We start from the raw sequence: 17,635 nt of genomic DNA on the forward strand, positions 1-17,635 counted from the left end.
CATTTTAAACAATGCATAATTTATAGAAAAATTACTCTGTATTCTTCTGCTGTTTTTTGTATTGTCATTTTATTAATTTACTGCTCAGTGTAGGCATAAATATAATATATCTCTCACTGTTTCAGGTCACACATCCTGCAATTCCCATGGCCACCACCTGAGGTCATTGCACTAATTCTAAAACCCTGGCTGTTACATCCCTCAGCATTCACTGGTACCATTGTGATGCCGTTCCTTTGACCTTGCCTGTACTTTTGATCACTGACTCCTTGATTTTCCCTACTAGTTTGCCTGATCTCTGACTTCCCGCTTGCCTTCACGAACACGCCTTCTGGATTCTCCTAGACATTGTTTGCTGGCTTTGACCCCAATCTGTCTCTGACTACCTCTCTCTGCACCTGGGTTCTTCTCCACTGCAGTGCTATGTTACAATATCAAAATATGTTGACTGCTTTGATTCTGAGGACCACAAAAGGCACCTAGATATGTATCTAGGTCTGCGGTAAAACCCTGTTTTCTTGAGGCTGTTCTCTACAGAGTCGGACTGTACTGAGGAGGCTGTTTCCTTACCGCAGGCCCCTTCCCAGTGCTTAGTTTAGTGGTGGGCTCAGTTGTCTTGAAGTTAGTGCCAGAAAATGAGCTTCCAGCTAGCATCACCACTTCGATGGGCCTGTCTACGGATAACCTTATCCTGTTTCAGCTAGGCCTGGGCCTGCTTCAGGTCAGGCTTATTGTCATTTATATGTCAAACACCCTGGTGTCCAGATTCACCACGGCAGCCGCTGTTCACATTCTGGTTTCCCAGCTGAAATTCAAATTAGGAGTAAATGTTCCTGGGGAAAATTGACCTTTTGCTATAATTTATGTAAGTAAAATTGTCACGGATGGGGTAAATTGCCTAAGGGGGTTTTAATCAACAATTGAGTTGTTTTTCTTCCTTTTCATTATATTTTTCCTTATTTTTGGATCTTGTGTATTTCATTATTTTTTTTTTTCACTTTTTGACATTTCTTAATGGTTTTGAGTTTAGATTTATTTTATTGTCCTAATTTGTGTTCACTTGTTTCCCCTGAACCAATACCCGCGGCGCACACTCATGTGGGCTTACCCACACTCCACTGCAAACCACCTTCACCTGTGTCGCTATCCAAGGAGAGTAGGATAAAGAGCAGCTGTGCTTGTACAGAGGTACAAACCACTAAGATTCTTTAGGAATGGTTTGTAGGGGGAGGCGGCAAAACTGCAGCTGTCCCTGAGGAAGACGGCACGGTATTGGGTATTACAAATTGAAAATTGAAGTGGATTAAAGATTTAATGAATGGCAACCAGAGAGTCGAGACAGGGTCTCCTGGGCAAAGAAGCTAAGTATCACCTGGCATTGTTATATAGCAGAATTATCTGAGACACTGAAGGATACAGACAGGATTGTTTCTGTGGAAAATTGCTGAAGAACCACATGTCTTTCCCTGTGTGTCTGTGTAAAGAAGGTCACTGTATCACCGGTACTGTGCTATAGTTCATCTCTGATACCTAGAAGAACAGGGCCTCAAAAGAGACATCATACAAGCCCCCCTTATATTAAACATTATGTTTGCTTTAATTTTACCCTGGTTTGACCATAAATGGCAGAAACCGAATTTCCACTCATCGTGGGGCAGGCATGTGGGCCTTGTTATCCTACTCGTCTGCATAAAAGTGCCTGTACTTTGTAACTTCTATAAGACTGTTCCACCTCTTCTGTGCGGCCACTCGTATTAAATTCATGCATCCATCTCTCTCTCGATTATTTTATTAGTTCAGTGCCTTTGCACCAGATCCATCTCTGTGGTATTAACTTACTGAAGTCCAAGTTCCAGCGGAGGACGGCAGTTGACTTTTCCCCTGAAAAAAAAAAAGGAAGACCGATTTTAAGGATTGTAGATTATATACACCATATTAATTACACTAACTGCTAGAGGAACATTACCTGGTTGCGCTGTACTTAAGAACATAAGTTTACAAACGAGAGGAGGCCATTCGACCCATCGTGCTCATTTGGTGTCCATTAATAACTAAGTGATCCAAGGATCCTATCCAGTCTATTTTTAAATGTTCCCAAATTTTCAGCTTCAACCACATCGCTGGGGAGTTTGTTCCAGATTGTGACAACTCTCTGTGTAAAGAAGTGTCTCCTGTTTTCCGTCTTGAATGCCTTGAAGACCAATTTCCATTTGTGTCCCTGGGTGCATGTGCCACTGCAGATCTGGAAAAGCTCCTCTGGTTTGATGTGGTCGATGCCTTTCATGATTTTGAAGACTTGGATCAAGTCCCCACGTAGTCTCCTCTGTTCCAGGGTGAAAAGGTTCAGTTCCCTCAGTCTCTCAGTAGGACATTCCCTTCAGACCTGGAATAAGTCTGGTTTCTCTCCTCTGAACTGCCTCTAGAGCAGCGATATCTTTCTTGAAATGTGGAGCCCAGAACTGTCCACAGTATCCAGATGAGCTCTAACTAGTGCATTGTACAGTCTGAACATTACTGCCCTTGTTCTCAATTCTACACTTTTGACAATATACCCTAACATCCTGTTTGCCTTTTTTATTGCTTCCCCACATTTTGAATGTTTGAATGTAGAAAGTGTGGAGTCCACATGGTCTTTCTCATGCATTAATTGTATTCCTCCCATAGTGTAATTATAGTGGACATTTGTTACCTGCATGTAATACCTTGCACTTGTCCACATTGAATTTCATCTGCCAGGTGTCGTCCCACGACTGAATATTATCCAAGTCCCTTTGAATAGCCTGTGCTGCTGAGATTGTATCTGCTGAGCCACCTATTTTAGTATCACCTGTAAGTTTGCTAACTATCCCAGTTTCCAGATCATAAATATAGATTAGAAAAAGGGAAACTGCCCACATGCGCATCCACTGGGCCATTTGACATTGAGTCCTTGACCTGTTCAAAGTTCTGCATCAGAAAAACCCTTTTTCCTACTGTATTCAATTGTGCTCATGTCTCTCCTGAAGCCTGTGTGTTTGGATCTACTTCACCCCTTCTTCTTCCGCTCCTCTGGCTCTTTCTCCCCTCTTGGACTTGGTCGATGGACCGGCCTATGCTGTTCGGACCTCGTGGATTTGGAGGCTTAGCCTGCGGCTCCTGCTCCCCGTCCTCGTGGGTGGCTGCGCCGTACAGGTACTCAGACTTTACCCCAAACTTCCAGTTTTCTACCAGAGGTCGCCATCTCCTGAATTCTAGCTCTGTCTCTGACATTCCATTCCTAAACACCATGTGCATTTCATTTAATTGACCCTCTTCTCCCATTTGTTCACCACGTCTCCTTGACTCTGTTTTTGCCCTGCACTTGGGTCTTATACCCTTGACTTCGAAGGGCTCTGCTAAGACTCTTACATGTGTCGCATGGGTCGTGTTTTTAGTCACAGTGGTGTTGGTATGTTTACAGTAAATATGCCCTTGCTAAAAAAAAATACCAGTTAGGTAAGGTTTTAGTGCCTGGCAACATTTTTGTGCTTCAACTGAAGGGTGATAAGTAGTTAAAGGTCAGACTTGACTGCCATGAATACTATCCATCTATCTATCTATCTATCTATCTATCTATCTATCTATATATCTATATATATATATGATATTAATTATCACAATCTCCTCTTGTTCAAACTGTTCTATTTGTTTTATTTTCATTATGGCAACTATAATGTGTTCTAAGTACACAACGTTATACAGGTGTTTCAAAGGAATTTGCACAGAGAATTTAATGTTGCACAAACAGTTGTAGTACATAGGTCTGTTTTCCAACATGATTGCTGCTTTCAAGTATGTTTATGTAAGGTTTTTTATCTTAGGTATTCTGTTAACAAATCCTTTACAGGAAAAAAAGGCTGTGAACCTTTTCCAAATATGACAGCTTATCTATAGTTTATATATATAATACAGTATGTGTGTGTGTGTGTGTATAATACATATATATAAAGAATTTAATTTTGTAGCCGCACTCTCACTTATTCAGTATTTAGACCAGACTTTGTACAATAAACATTTCATTTTGAATCACAACACAGCGCGTTTCGACATTAATACATGGTTCACAAAAAATAACTAATATCCAGAGTTTAATTTAACCCATATGCTTCCATTGTTTTTAAATATCATTAAACATTTGCTAAACAGATAAGTGTTTTGGATTTTCACTTTAAAAACAAATACCGCCATGAAAGGCAACAGAAAGGCATGGCCACTGATCACATAGATTTTGTCAAACCTATAATAATACATATCAAAGTGCCAATATCCACAGTAATGCTCATGTAATCAACATCGCTTTAGGCAACATATAACAGTCGGGATACACAGATAGTTTTGCTAACTTGATGCTGAAGATAATGTTTTAACCCATTGTAACCACATTCACATCAATGTAACTAGGACATAGATAATTACCTCAAACAATGTGGCCTCTTAAAAATGCATTCTGAACCAATACATTTTGGGTGTTGAGATGCAGGACTCGAGTGTCGAGTGTCGAGCTTTCATCTTGTGCACAAGGGGATAGGAGAGGCTGACTGGCTATGAGTGAGAGGTGCTTTGCTGAACGGTGCAAACACATAGCAATCTTTTATGTTAATTATGACAGTAAAAAAATATATGTTTTTAAATATATCCTACTAACAATAGACACTCAGTTAAGACCGTAGCATAAAACCATCTTTCCTTAGACTGGTCTAAGACTGGTCAATCACACATTGCATTCTGGGAATTTTAAGACACCTGAAGAAAAAAAAAACATGGCAGATGTTTCTCTAACAGCGATGATCCCAATTAACTGAAAATGAATGATTTGGTCACCATTTTCGGAAACTTTCACTAACGCATTCAAACACAAGCCGTGGGATAAAATGAAGAAAAAAGTTAACATCGTCAAGCCGCTGTGTGCACTGTGCAGTCTAAAAGACGGGAGAAACAATGAAATAATATGCTAATTTAAGAGGAAACATCCACGTACTAAACTCAGTGCAGAGTTTCTTCTTATTATTTATTCCTTTGGCAGACACCTTTATCCAGGGTGACTTAGGCTATAGGATACTGTCACAGTCACTTGGACCGCCGGGCACAGGAATTAGGGGACCCAAGTGCAGTACTTGTAGAAGTGGCTGATAAGGGCAAAAAGGGCTAAGCACGGACGTAGTCGAGGTCACAGGCAAAGGTCATAAACAAGTAGACTGCGGGAGAGAGCGGGAGACAAGGCTTAGGATCGCAGGCTGAGCTGACAAAACTTCGCCACGACTGAGGGAAGTGAGGGGATTATAAAGGGAACAGGAACCAGTTTAGTGAAGTGCAGGGCGAATGAGAGCAGGGGGAGAGAACAAGAGTGCACATGTTGGGGAACGTTAATGGGATGATTGGAAGGATGAAAGCAGGGAGAAGTGAGCAAAAGCAAGGTGCAATAGTGGTGATAGAGGGTATGGGCTGAGAACCATGACAGTACCCCCCCTCCACAATTGTCATAGTCGAAACGGACACGGCGGGGACGGCCACAGGGCCGAGGAGCAGGCACAGAGGGACTGGGAAAAGAGAAGACGGGAAGGATCAGGAGGTCTGGTGTATTCATGTAATGTTTAAATCTTATAACTGGGACAGTAATTACACTGTGCTTTTACTACATATAACATAACATTACAATTAATTACATTAAGATTTGAACTATTTTTAATTCCACTTAGTTTCAAATGTTCCCAGTGTAGCGTTATGTTGGGTGTATTTTGATAAGAGAATTTTAGCTCTGAGCTGAAGCACTGATCTAAAGAAGACCTCTCCCCCCCAAAGTTATCAGATTTCCTTAACTCATCAGCTTGGAACTGGTTTACATCAAAGTGACAGTTTTGGGGAGGATGGCACTGAGAATAGGCCAAATAGTTTGGAATCCTGGTATGAGATATCTGGAGAAAGGGGCCTGTAGGTAAAAAAAAAAAGTGGACGAGAGCCGAAATCCCGACATAGAGCAACAAACCCGGGCCAACTGGCATTTCCAAAAGATGGCATGGATTGACATCAGTCATAAATCAAGCCCCCCTCCAATAGGACACTGGGGGCTGAAACCGAAATCCAATCTCAAAAACTCAAGAACCAATCACCTATTGATCTGACAGACTATAAAGAACAGCGCACAGTCTCTTTCTCTCTCTCTCTCACCTGAACCAGAAACTCGCTGCCACAGCTCAACCTGTAGCTCTGTTGCCAGAACCGGAACCTGAAACCAACCAAGTCTTTGCCGGCAACAGAAGAGTTAAACTGGGAGAAAGAGATTGAGCCGTACGAATAATTCTTTTAAAAGACTTTATTAAATAAAGAACTTTACAGACTGCGCTGCCCGCCTGTGCCCACCTGATCAGTGGAGTTTTACAGCTGGACAATTGACTAAGTCGACTGAATACGAAAGTGTCAGTCATTTAAATAGCTATTTGAGTCTTAAGAAACTTGACCCTTGGAACAAACAGGGCCCTGTTTTCCTCAAAGACTTCGTCTTCAAGTAACTACGGTGGAACCCTGCTTACAAAGAAGATTTTGTGCACAACCTTGGAGCCTTCAAACCAGTGGAAAATCTGTTTGGAAACGACTCTACTTTCGCGAAACCCCAACTTCCAGGTGCATCGACTGAGTGGAAGTTCTTGGACAAAGCCGAACCGGACTGCCTTTGTTCCAAACCACACGGACCTCGTGCCGTGTGCTGTTATCTAAGCCCGAAGCCAGAGAGGCCTCTCTGCGACGAAGTTCAGATAAGTTTAACAGTTTGGAGTTCATGATTCATTACATTTGAGAAATCAATTAGAAATGTTAATCTGTGATTCATAACTCTAGAATGTGTAATATCATTTAGTTTTCTTAAATATAAATGTGTGTTGCATTAAACTGTTTTGTTGATAATTTTAGAAATAAAATCTGTCAACGCCGAGAAATATCTTCTCATTCCTGTTTAACTGTTTAGTCTGAAATTGACACAAGTTAATAGACATTAGATTATAGGTGCCCCTGCCTATCCTTAATCATTGAATAATAATCAGTTAAGGGAAATTGTGGTAACAAGTCATGATAGGATCTTTCTCTGCACCTAAACGTAAATGAGACTGATATATATATATATATATAACGAGAAGTTACCTGACATAAATACTAACCTGCGTAGTTATTTAATGTCTGACTAACAATACTAACGAGAGACTCACCTTCGTCTTACTAACCGGTATTGTAGTCAATGTGTTTATAACCTTTTTTGTTGAATGATTTGTGTATTATCATATGCGGTCCCATGGTCTTTGATTTGGTCACGGAAGTGATTTGTCTTTGATTTATTGATCTAGAGTTGAATTTTAATTAGTTTTTCCCTTTTGTATAATTAGTGTAGTGCTACATTTAGTCTTTGTTTTGAATACATTTGACAATTTATATCTTTGGAATTGGTGTCTGCGTCCAATTATTACAGAAATTGAGTTCTACAAGATTCCAGGATTCGTGATAAGGTGATACTATACATTCACTTCTTTAATTGAAATTTATAAGTGTACCTTATGCTACACCAGATTATATCATCGCTCAATGAAAACTTGTTTAACTCAATTTTAATTTAAACCTTGTAACTTAAACCTCTGTTCATTTTTTTATTATGATACATTTGTTTTATACTTAGTTACCCATTTATACAGCTGTGATTTTACTGGAGCAATCTGAGTACAGTGCGTTGCTCAAGGATGCAACAGCAGTGCCCCCCATCTAGGATTGAACGCACAACCCTCCGCACTGCAGTCTAGAGCCCTGACTGCTACACACACTGCTGCCCGTGTGGATGTGTAATGCACCAATATGAAGCATAGTCCTCTACGAAAGATACACACCAGTAGTACCCCGTATGGGTAGACACTTGTAAATTTAATTACAATGGGTATCATGATATTTACAATATAAATATTGTAATCTATGTAATTCCTTTGGAAGTGTGATGTATTTTGAAGTGACACACTGTTCCCTGATTATATAGGGTAATCGGAATGTAGTTACATTGTGTGTCATGGTAATTACAATAAACCAATGTAATTGCCATGCCATTCCCCTGGAAGTGTACAGTATCTTGAAGTGACACACTATTCCATGGTAATAATAGCACATTGGGAATTTAATTAATTTAATGGGATAGCATAGTAACAATAAACCCAGTCTCACTAGACTAGTTCCAAAATGTGCATTGCAACAAATGATAACACAATGGAAATACTATATATAAAAAGGTATATTTTAGTAATATTCCAGGGTTTCTCGATGAAGATCTTGGAGCCGATCGGTGCTTGCATATTGTCTCCAAACTGCAGTATCATCTCTTCCGGGTTTCTTGTTTAAAATAACTAACCAGTCACAAACTCTCTGACATCTGCCTAGCATGCCGTTTAAAGTGTTATTATCTTATTTGGTTACCTGCATGAGATATATTACACTGAACCATTGCTTTGCTGAATTTCAGTCAGGACAACTCCTTCGATAACGTAACAGTGTATTCACAGTGTCAGAAGCATTTACATAGACATTGGCATTGGTCTCACATTCAAGGGGTCCCTGCCCATTGTTAATTTTGACAGCTGAAGAACTACATTTCTAATTTCTAGAGTTTTAAAGCTGACTCTTTCTTGGTTACTCTTTGGACCTGGCAAGGGCTGGCAGCTTTTCTCAAGAGTATAGATTTATATAATTTCAAATCTAGTTATCTTATCTGCATTCTGTTGGCCTGCATCTTGTTGTTTAAAAAAACTTGCTGTGTGCATCCTGGACCAAGAGGTTATTCAAAAAGTCTATATAACAAGTAATTTAAATTTCTCTTGTTAATTAGTTATAATTTGCCTAGTAAGCTTGTTAGCACCAATCAAGAAGGAAATAACTTCTTCTCTGTCTTGTATACAACCCATAAAATACCAAATGTAACTTATACCAAATGAAATGTTGAGAATGTCTGAGGAAACGTCTCCTGTCAGGCTCCCCTGCAGCTGCCAGAATAAAGAATCAACCTTCTACCACACACCGAGGCTATTTTCTGCAACTCTTCAATTGGCGTCACGAACAGGATCTTGTCATCATACTCTCTGGGAATCCCTGTCAGTGGACAAACAAAGAAGGGTGAGTTTGTTTTATACCACCCTATACGTTAGAGTTTGTTGCTGATGTTTTGAAATATGTATTGAATAAGAGGAGTGTGAAACTATTGTGTGTTTTAGACGGCATTGATTGTACCTAGGTATATCACAATGTACGGTGAATGAGAAAAGGGGAATATCCAACAGTCCCTGTTCACAACGCATGGTGAACAACAAATTAATAGGGAATAAACTACAGTCCCTTATTACATTCAGTGAATGACAAAAGGGGAATACATACAGTCCCTGTTCACAATGTACCGTGATAACAAATAAAGATAAATAATAAGAGGTACCTAGCTTGATTTGATATGTCTTCCAAATGTATAGACTTCTTTAATAAACTTTGTTCTCAAATGATTCATGTAGAAAGCAGAATGATAAAGGGTGGCTGGGATCCAGAATGGAGCCCCAGTGCACATATAAAGTGGTGTGGAAAGGAAAGTGAATATAAAACAGATAAAGCAATTGTAATTGTGAAATGCAGGAAGAAAGGGAAATGTTATGTTGTAAACCTACGTTGAAAGAGGAAGATGTGATTGCATTGCAGAAATAGCATGTTTGAGGAAAGAGAGAGAAATTTGCTAACGACTTTGGTGTTAGTCTCAGTAAGAATTATGGTATCAACAGGGATGATTTAGATTGGAAGTCATGGGAGTATGAAAAATAACAAGGTTTAGATGCCCTAAAAGGGAGAGGAGATTGTGTTTGGTTACTGTGGAGACTGTCAGTGTAGAGTACATGATTTCCAGAATGCATTGTAGTTTTTGCAGGAACAGAAGCTGCAACTTTGCACTGTGAGTTTTATTACTAGTAATTCCAACAATGTAGAAAGCTTTCATTTTCCTCGAAAGTGGTACGCCTAACTCACCAAGTGTTTAGTCAAGGCAGTAATGCACCAAGGAGGAGATGGAGTAAAATCTTTCGTGGGTTACTTGCTCAGCAATGCATTCACGCATACGGGCATAGTGTTAATTGCAGGTTGTGCAAAGTACGCAGTGATGGTAGTGTGATTAATCCCGCATGAAAACTTGAGACAACCAGTTTGTGAGTGGTTTACAAATTGTGATCAGGGAGGTTGCGGAGATAGTGGGGTTATTTGTAACGTGGCTGGGTTGATCGGTGATATTTACGATTTAGTGAAACCTGAAATTGCAGAATTGTTTGAGGAGCGAACCCGGTGTGTGGCAAACAGCAGGAGTCTAGTAGTAGCTGCAAACACGCAATAATTTACATTGAGGGTGAAAAGTTACAGTGAGGGAAAAAAGTATTTGATCCCCTGCTGATTTTGTACGTCTGCACACTGACAAAGAAATGATCAGTCTATAATTTTAATGGTAGGTGTATTTTAACAGTGAGAGACAGAATAACAACAAAAAAATCCAGAAAAACCCATTTCAAAAAAGTTATAAATTGATTTGCATGTTAATGAGGGAAATAAGTATTTGACCCCTTCGACTTAGTACTTAATAGTTTTAATTTTTATGCTTGCCCTGGGACCCTTACTGCAACCTCTACAAAAGGTAAGAATAAGTGCTTACTTCCACAGAAAGTTAAACCACTTACAAACCATGTACTAAAGTTGTATATCACTATGGTAAAATATTTTGTACCAAATCCCTGACCTTAAGACTTAATTGTGTTGCAGTCGGTCCTGGGAGCCATCGTCATGGCCAACCTCAAAGGAATGTTCATGCAGGTTCTGGAAGTTCCTCGCCTCTGGAAGCAGAACAAAACCGACTCTGTAAGTGATCAACGTTCAGTTATTGGGTCTTCATCGGGAAGATATCACACTGACATACATTTAAGTCAAAGTAATTTAATTTCCCCCCTTAATGGGCTAAAGTAATCACATTTTCATTCCCTGCAGACTGCTCTGCATCTGCATTTTAGTGGGAAAGTTTAGGAGAAAATAAATGTTTTATCATGTGGCCAGGCAGTGGCAGACATGTGACTCTCTCTGATACAGCATGTGGTTTGGGACACGTGACAGGGGTAGCTGGTGATGTGCGAAGGGACAGTAACATTTGTCTGCCTAATACATCAAGAGAGCCTGTCAAGCACATTGACTGTTGATGCCAGCTCTGGCCAGAACATTTTACTGCACTTATTTCCTGAGCCTCCCTCTTAACAGGACTAACATGAGAAAGGTGTGGACATTTTTTTTTTTTTCCATCCCCAGATAATTTGGGTCTTTACCTGCATTGCATGCATAATCCTGGGACTCGACATTGGGCTCCTGGGAGGTGTGGTGTTTGAAATGGCCACAGTGGTGGTTAGAACCCAGTTGTAAGTACGGTTTTAACTAAATGTGCAAAAAACAACATTTTGTATCAAGATCAGAATAATTGATTAATGTGTTTTGCACCATGTCGCTTCACCTGACAGGTACTGCTTATGATCCCTTTAGTGGTGGGTAATCAGATCATCTTTTATAAAAACAGTACTCGGTTGTTTTGCTACAATCCCTCAGATCCCCAAATCCTTCTGTCCTTAGAGAGCACCACTTTTTAACATTTTATTAATTGATTTAATTGATAGAAATTGAGGTTCTGAAAGATGTTCAGGTGATTGTTTTCTGAGTTTCAAGGGTGACCTACTGTATTATAATACCTGTTGGATTGGGGCCCTTTTTTAGCAGAAGTTTTGCAGACCCCTGGTTTAGGGCCCTCACAGCTCTTCCCTTTCTAACGAATGCCTTTCTCTTCTGATCCAGTCCGTCCTGCTCTGCCCTTGCCAACGTCCCAGGCACAGACCTCTATAAGAATATATGCTTCTGTATCTGTGGTGCATTATGGTGTCAAAGTGATTTTAACCTGAAATATACAACCTTGTTTTCTTTCATGAATGTAATTAATTTATGTAGTTAGCCAAAGAACAAACTGTTTAATGTTAACAAAGGTCCTGTTGAAACTGTTTTCTTGTTATATTTTTTGCAGCTTAAGAGAAGAACCGGGAATAAAAATCTTCAAATGCAATTCTCCCATCTACTTCGCCAATATCGATTTCTTTAGAGACCGCTTAAAGGCAATTGTGAGTCCATTACTGCACACACCTCCGCTCTTAAGAAGATTCACTGTGACTATTTGATTGGCTCTTAACATTTAAAATGAACATCTGTTTCAGGTGGGGGTGGATGCAGTGAGAGTTCATAAGAAGAGGACCAAGGCCCTGAAGCAGATACAGAGACTCATTAAGAAGGGAAGGTTAAGAGCGACTAAGGTAAAATCTGAATCTTTTTACACACATATTCTAAGAGTGTTTAGCAAAAAGCAAAATATAGTTTTTGATTAAGTACATTTTTAAGTAAACTCTATTGCATATTTGAGTTGATGTTTTGGACTCATACTGTGGTGATTTTGCCCATGCTGTATTAAGTAATGAATGTACCTATTTTAGTGGGATATTTTATTATTTTCTCCCATCCAGAATGGCATGGTGTCAACTACAGGCATTGACAACAACGTCTTTGAGCAAGACAAGGACACAGAAAAAGTGGAGGACAGTGATATCCCCAGCACACAGGTGGACATACAGGTGGACTGGAATGCCGATCTGCCGGTGAAAGTGGCTGTGCCAAAAGTCCATATCCACAGTCTCATCTTGGATTTTTCAGCTACGTCCTTTCTTGATGTCGTGTCTGTGAAGTCCTTAAAGCTGGTGTGTATATAATATATAATCATTTAGAGATATCCGCAAATCAATTAGAGATATCTTCAAATGACTTCCTGTATTTTGGCTGAGATTATCACTTCCTGTTTCCTTATTCAGTTACATAGAAATGAATGAACAAGTTAACAGGAAGTGATAATCTTGGGCTACATACAGGAAGTCATTTGAAGATATCTCTAAATGATTTGCAGATATCTCTAAATGAACAGGAAGTTATTTGAAGATATCTCTAAATGATTTGCAGATATCTCTAAATGAACAGGATGTTACTTGAAGATATCTCTAAATGATTTGCAGATATCTCTAAATGATTTAGAGATATCTTTAAATATTTGAAGATATCTGGAATTATTTGAAGATATCTTGAAATATTTGCAGATATCTTTAAACGATTTAGAGATATCTTTAAATATTTGAAGATATCTTTAAATGATTTAGAGATATCTCTAAATTATAATTTGGCTTGCCATATAAAACACACTTTTGCAAAACACTGAACACTGTTTTCTACAGACACTTCATTCAAAACTAACAGCTCTTGTGTTTCGTTTGGAAAACACTGCCATTCAAAATGCCACACTCATTTACTGAATACCTACACCCAGTGCTCAGTGTGAAATAACTTATAGCTAATTTCCTCACTTAGAAATCAGAGCTTGAGCACTATAAATAGGCTTCAGGTTGGCTTTCTTAGTTTGGACAACAATGGAGGCCAATTTTGGAGAGAGAGAGAGAGAGAGAGGAAGAGTGAGAGTAAGAGGGGGACGAGGGGTAGGACAAGGAGGAGGACGAGGAGGGGGAAGAGGACGAGGAATGGGACAAGGAAGAGGAGGAAGGAGAACAATCACAGATGAGATCCGGGCCACTTTGGTTGACCATGTGGTCAACCATGGTTTGAGTTTCAGGGAGGCTGGGCAGAGTGTCCAGCCTAACCTGAGCCGCTACACAGCAAGTGTCATCTGGACATTTCGAAATGAGAACAGGTAAGTAAACCTACCCTCTATACCATGCTACTGTACTTACAGCACTGCAGCACTTACAGCATTACAGTAACATTTAATTTCATACTGAAAGAAATCTTGCACCCTAACCACTCACATCATGTTTTTGCAGAATTGTTAGATGACCCTTGAAGAAGAAACCAGCTGTTCACAGCAGAGCAGGAACAACACATAGTGAATATGGTCATAACAAACAACAGCATATGTTTACGACAACTGCAACACCACATCATCACTGACAGCACAACATTCAGTAACATAAATAGGGTGAGTTTATTTGCACTTGGCTGTCTCCTGAAACACCATAAGATTCGTATGAAGCAGCTCTACAGAGTACCATTTGAGTGAAATTCTGACAGAGTGAAACAACTGCACTATGAATACGTACAAGTAAGCTATACTATCCTGTCATTAGTTCTGTATTCCAGTGTATTATGCTACATTTTGACTGCTCAATGTCTGTTCATACTGTCATACAATAATGTTTTGTCTTGTCTGTTTCAGAGAGTAATGTAACTAGATGCTGCCACAGAGCATGATTTTGTCTACGTTGATGAGGTCAGATTTAACCTAGCCAAAACAAGACGCAGGGGAAGAAACCTCATAAGACGCTGCACCATCGTCAATATCCCTGGACAGCATGGTGGCAACATCACAATGGGTGTAGCCATTATTCAGTACGGTGTCCTTCATCATCATGCCACTCTTGGTCCTTACAATACTCTCCACATTATCACCTTCCTTGAAACCCTGCATAATATCCTCATTCCCAATGACCAGAGGAATGGGCCAGAGTAGTCTCTGCTTTGGTTTGTTGTCATCTGGGCCAACGTAAGTTTCCACCGGGCTGCTCTGGTCCACAATTGGTTCATTGACCATCCGCAAGTTTTGATGCTCAACCTGCCACCATATTCTCCATTTCTAAACCCAATAGAATAGTTTTTCGGTGTGGCGTTGGAAGGTATACGATCGCCAACCCCAGCAACGCATTGGAGGAGGCCTGTGGTGACATAGACGAGGGGGCATGCCAGGGCTGGATATGCCACTCCGGATGCTACTTCCCCTGCTGTTTAGCCAGAGAGTACATCCCTTGTGATGTTGTTGTTTATTCTTTATAGGAACAAGCCTATTTATCTTCTACTTTATGTGCTTTGTCTGTTACTGTTCTCCCCAAATCTGGATCAAAATACAGTGTTTTGAGAAATTAATACATTTAATTTTTTAGCACCCTTCATTTCTGTTTATAGTGTAAATATACAGTGAAGAACCCAGTCTTGATGCACAGAGGATAAATGTATTTATTTTACATGCCAGGCCTGAGAGGCTCTGACATGGAAGCTCTCCACCTGAGTGGAGTCTTTCTCTGAACAGCAGAAATTAAGAGCTTTTATACAATCAATGACATGCAGTTCTGTAGGCAGGGTCCAGTCACAAGTTTCCCAAAGTGTTGTCTTGAGGTCAGGTCCCTGACCCTTGTAATGTTTGTGGTTGTCTTCCTAAGGAGGGGGGTCATCATGGAAGCAGGTGTTTCCCTGTTATGGCATACAAACTGCCCAATCTCACAGTTTTCTTTAACAATGGACAATGAGGTAATCAATCACTACAATGTAACATCTTCAGCCGAGAGAGAGAACAACAGGAAATCCACAAACCGATATTAAACAAATTGGCAACTGTGGGCTATTTATCTGTTTGGGTGTTCCTCTTATCATAATAAATAGAAGTCAAAGTGGAGAGAGGAATGGCTAGAGGTTATGCCCTGAACAACTGCCTGTCGCTAGCTTGATAAATCTAATTTGCTTGGTCTGCATACTATTAATATAAAACATTATATAGTTTATATAAAACATTAATATCACAGAGTGAACAGAAGAAAAATCTACATCAAATCCATATTTGGTGTGACCACCCTTTGCCTTCAAAACAGCATCAATTCTTCTAGGTACACTTGCACACAGTTTTTGAAGGAACTCGGCAGGTAGGTTGGCCCAAACATCTTGGAGAACTAACCACAGTTCTTCTGTGGATTTAGGCAGCCTCAGTTGCTTCTCTTAATGTAATCCCAGACAGACTCGATGATGTTGAGATCAGGGCTCTGTGGGGGCCATACCATCACTTCCAGGACTCCTTGTTCTTCTTTACGCTGAAGATAGTTCTTAATGACTGTTGCTGTATGTTTGGGGTCGTTGTCTTGCTGCAGAATAAATTTGGGGCCAATCAGATGCCTCCCTGATGGTATTGCATGATGGATAAGTATCTGCCTGTACTTCTCAGCATCAAGGAGACCATTCATCCTGACCAAATCCCCAAATCCATTTGCAGAAATGCTGCCCCAAACTTGAAAGGAACCTCCACCATGCTTCACTGTTGCTTGCAGACACTCATTCGTGTACCGCTCTCCAGCCCTTCGGTGAACAAACTGCCTTCTGCTACAGCCAGATATTTCAGATTTTGACTCATCAGTCCAGAGCACCTGCTGCCATTTTTCTGCACCCCAGTTCCTGTGTTTTCAAACATAGTTGAGTCGCTTGGCCTGGCTGCAAGTCTTCCATGAAGACCACTTCTGACCAGACTTCTCTGGACAGTAGATGGGTGTACCAGGGTCCCACTGTTTTCTGCCAATTCTGAGCTGATGGCACTGCTGGAAATCTTCCGATTGTGAAGGGAAGTAAGCATGATGTGTCTTTCATCTGCTGCAGTAAGTTTCCTTGGCCGACCACTGCATCTACGGTCCTCAACGTTGTCTGTTTCTTTGTGCTTCTTCAAAAGAGCTTGGACAGCACATCTGGAAACCCCTGTCTGCCCTGAAATTTCTGCCTGGGAGAGACCTTGCTGATGCAGTAGAACTATCTTGTGTCTTGTTGCTGTGCTCAGTCTTGCCATGGTGTATGACTTTTGACAGTAAACTGTCTTCAGCAACCTCACTTTGTTAGCTGAGTTTGGCTGTTCCTCACCCAGTTTTATATTACATATTGAATTGATTATCATTAGCACCTGTTTGGTATAATACACTTACTATATGTCTACAAAATCCCTGATTTTGTGCAAGTGTACCTAGAAGAATTGATGCTGTTTTGAAGGCAAAGGTGGTCACACCAAATATGGATTTGAAGCAGATTTTTGATGCAGCTTTTTCTTCTGTTCACTCCCTTTGCATTTTAATATTCTATTAACATGTATTAACATGTATTTTTGAAAGCATTCTTACATTTACAGCATTTTTTCACACCTGCCTAAAACATTTGCACAGTACTGTGCATGTACATGTGAGTTCTATGACAAACTGCCGTGCAGTCCACTGCACACAAGATAGTAGTGTTTTACATTTGTCACATCTGCGTGTAGTTGGGATGTATAAGAACCATTTGATGTTTTGTGTGTAGAGTTTTGATACAAAAACACCATTTTGAGAAGAGTTAAAATAGTTTTGAATTAAGTGTTTGGTTTTGCAAGAGATGTGTGACATTTTGCATGTTGTGTGTGTATTTTGGTGTTTTGTGTGTACAGTTTAGAGAAAAGGAGCCATAGTTTCAGAAATCGTGTCTAAGCAATTGCCAAAAACTGTATTGACCCTAAGGTTGTCATCCTGAGTTAGGACAGTCCAAATATCTGGCATTACATTCAGTGTATAAACACAAAAAATTCAGTAAAATAAACATTTTCTGGTTGAAATGTAGTTCAGAATAACAGAAGTGGATGTTTGTGATGTAATGCATTTTGGGTAAAGGAAATAATATGCATTCATACGTGGAGTATGTCATGAATACAGCCATACTATACATGTAGTCGTTATAAACT

At 40.0% G+C, this 17,635-nt stretch overlaps 1 protein-coding gene across 1 annotated transcript; it reads left to right on the top strand.

The window, feature by feature from the left end:
• The first annotated feature begins 3,079 nt into the window (after positions 1-3,079).
• LOC136749035 (pendrin-like) lies at positions 3,080-12,836 on the top strand. Its single transcript, XM_066702974.1, has 9 exons — positions 3,080-3,171; positions 5,502-5,592; positions 10,628-10,687; positions 10,813-10,908; positions 11,347-11,453; positions 11,881-11,951; positions 12,112-12,197; positions 12,291-12,386; positions 12,594-12,836. Exons 1-9 carry the CDS (start codon positions 3,080-3,082, stop codon positions 12,834-12,836), a joined length of 942 nt encoding a protein of 313 aa, XP_066559071.1.
• Positions 12,837-17,635: the final 4,799 nt, after the last annotated feature.

The sequence above is a fragment of the Amia ocellicauda genome, chromosome 5 (assembly GCF_036373705.1).
Source record: "Amia ocellicauda isolate fAmiCal2 chromosome 5, fAmiCal2.hap1, whole genome shotgun sequence".
NCBI lineage: Eukaryota > Metazoa > Chordata > Actinopteri > Amiiformes > Amiidae > Amia > Amia ocellicauda.

Excerpts from the sequence above, each read along its gene's own strand:
- LOC136749035 (XM_066702974.1), top strand. The coding sequence starts at position 3,080 with ATGGACCGGCCTATGCTGTTCGGACCTCGTGGATTTGGAGGCTTAGCC. Across the intron at positions 10,909-11,346 it reads AGCAGAACAAAACCGACTCT|ATAATTTGGGTCTTTACCTG; the intron begins GTAAGTGATCAA and ends TTCCATCCCCAG. Across the intron at positions 11,454-11,880 it reads GTGGTGGTTAGAACCCAGTT|TCCGTCCTGCTCTGCCCTTG; the intron begins GTAAGTACGGTT and ends CTTCTGATCCAG.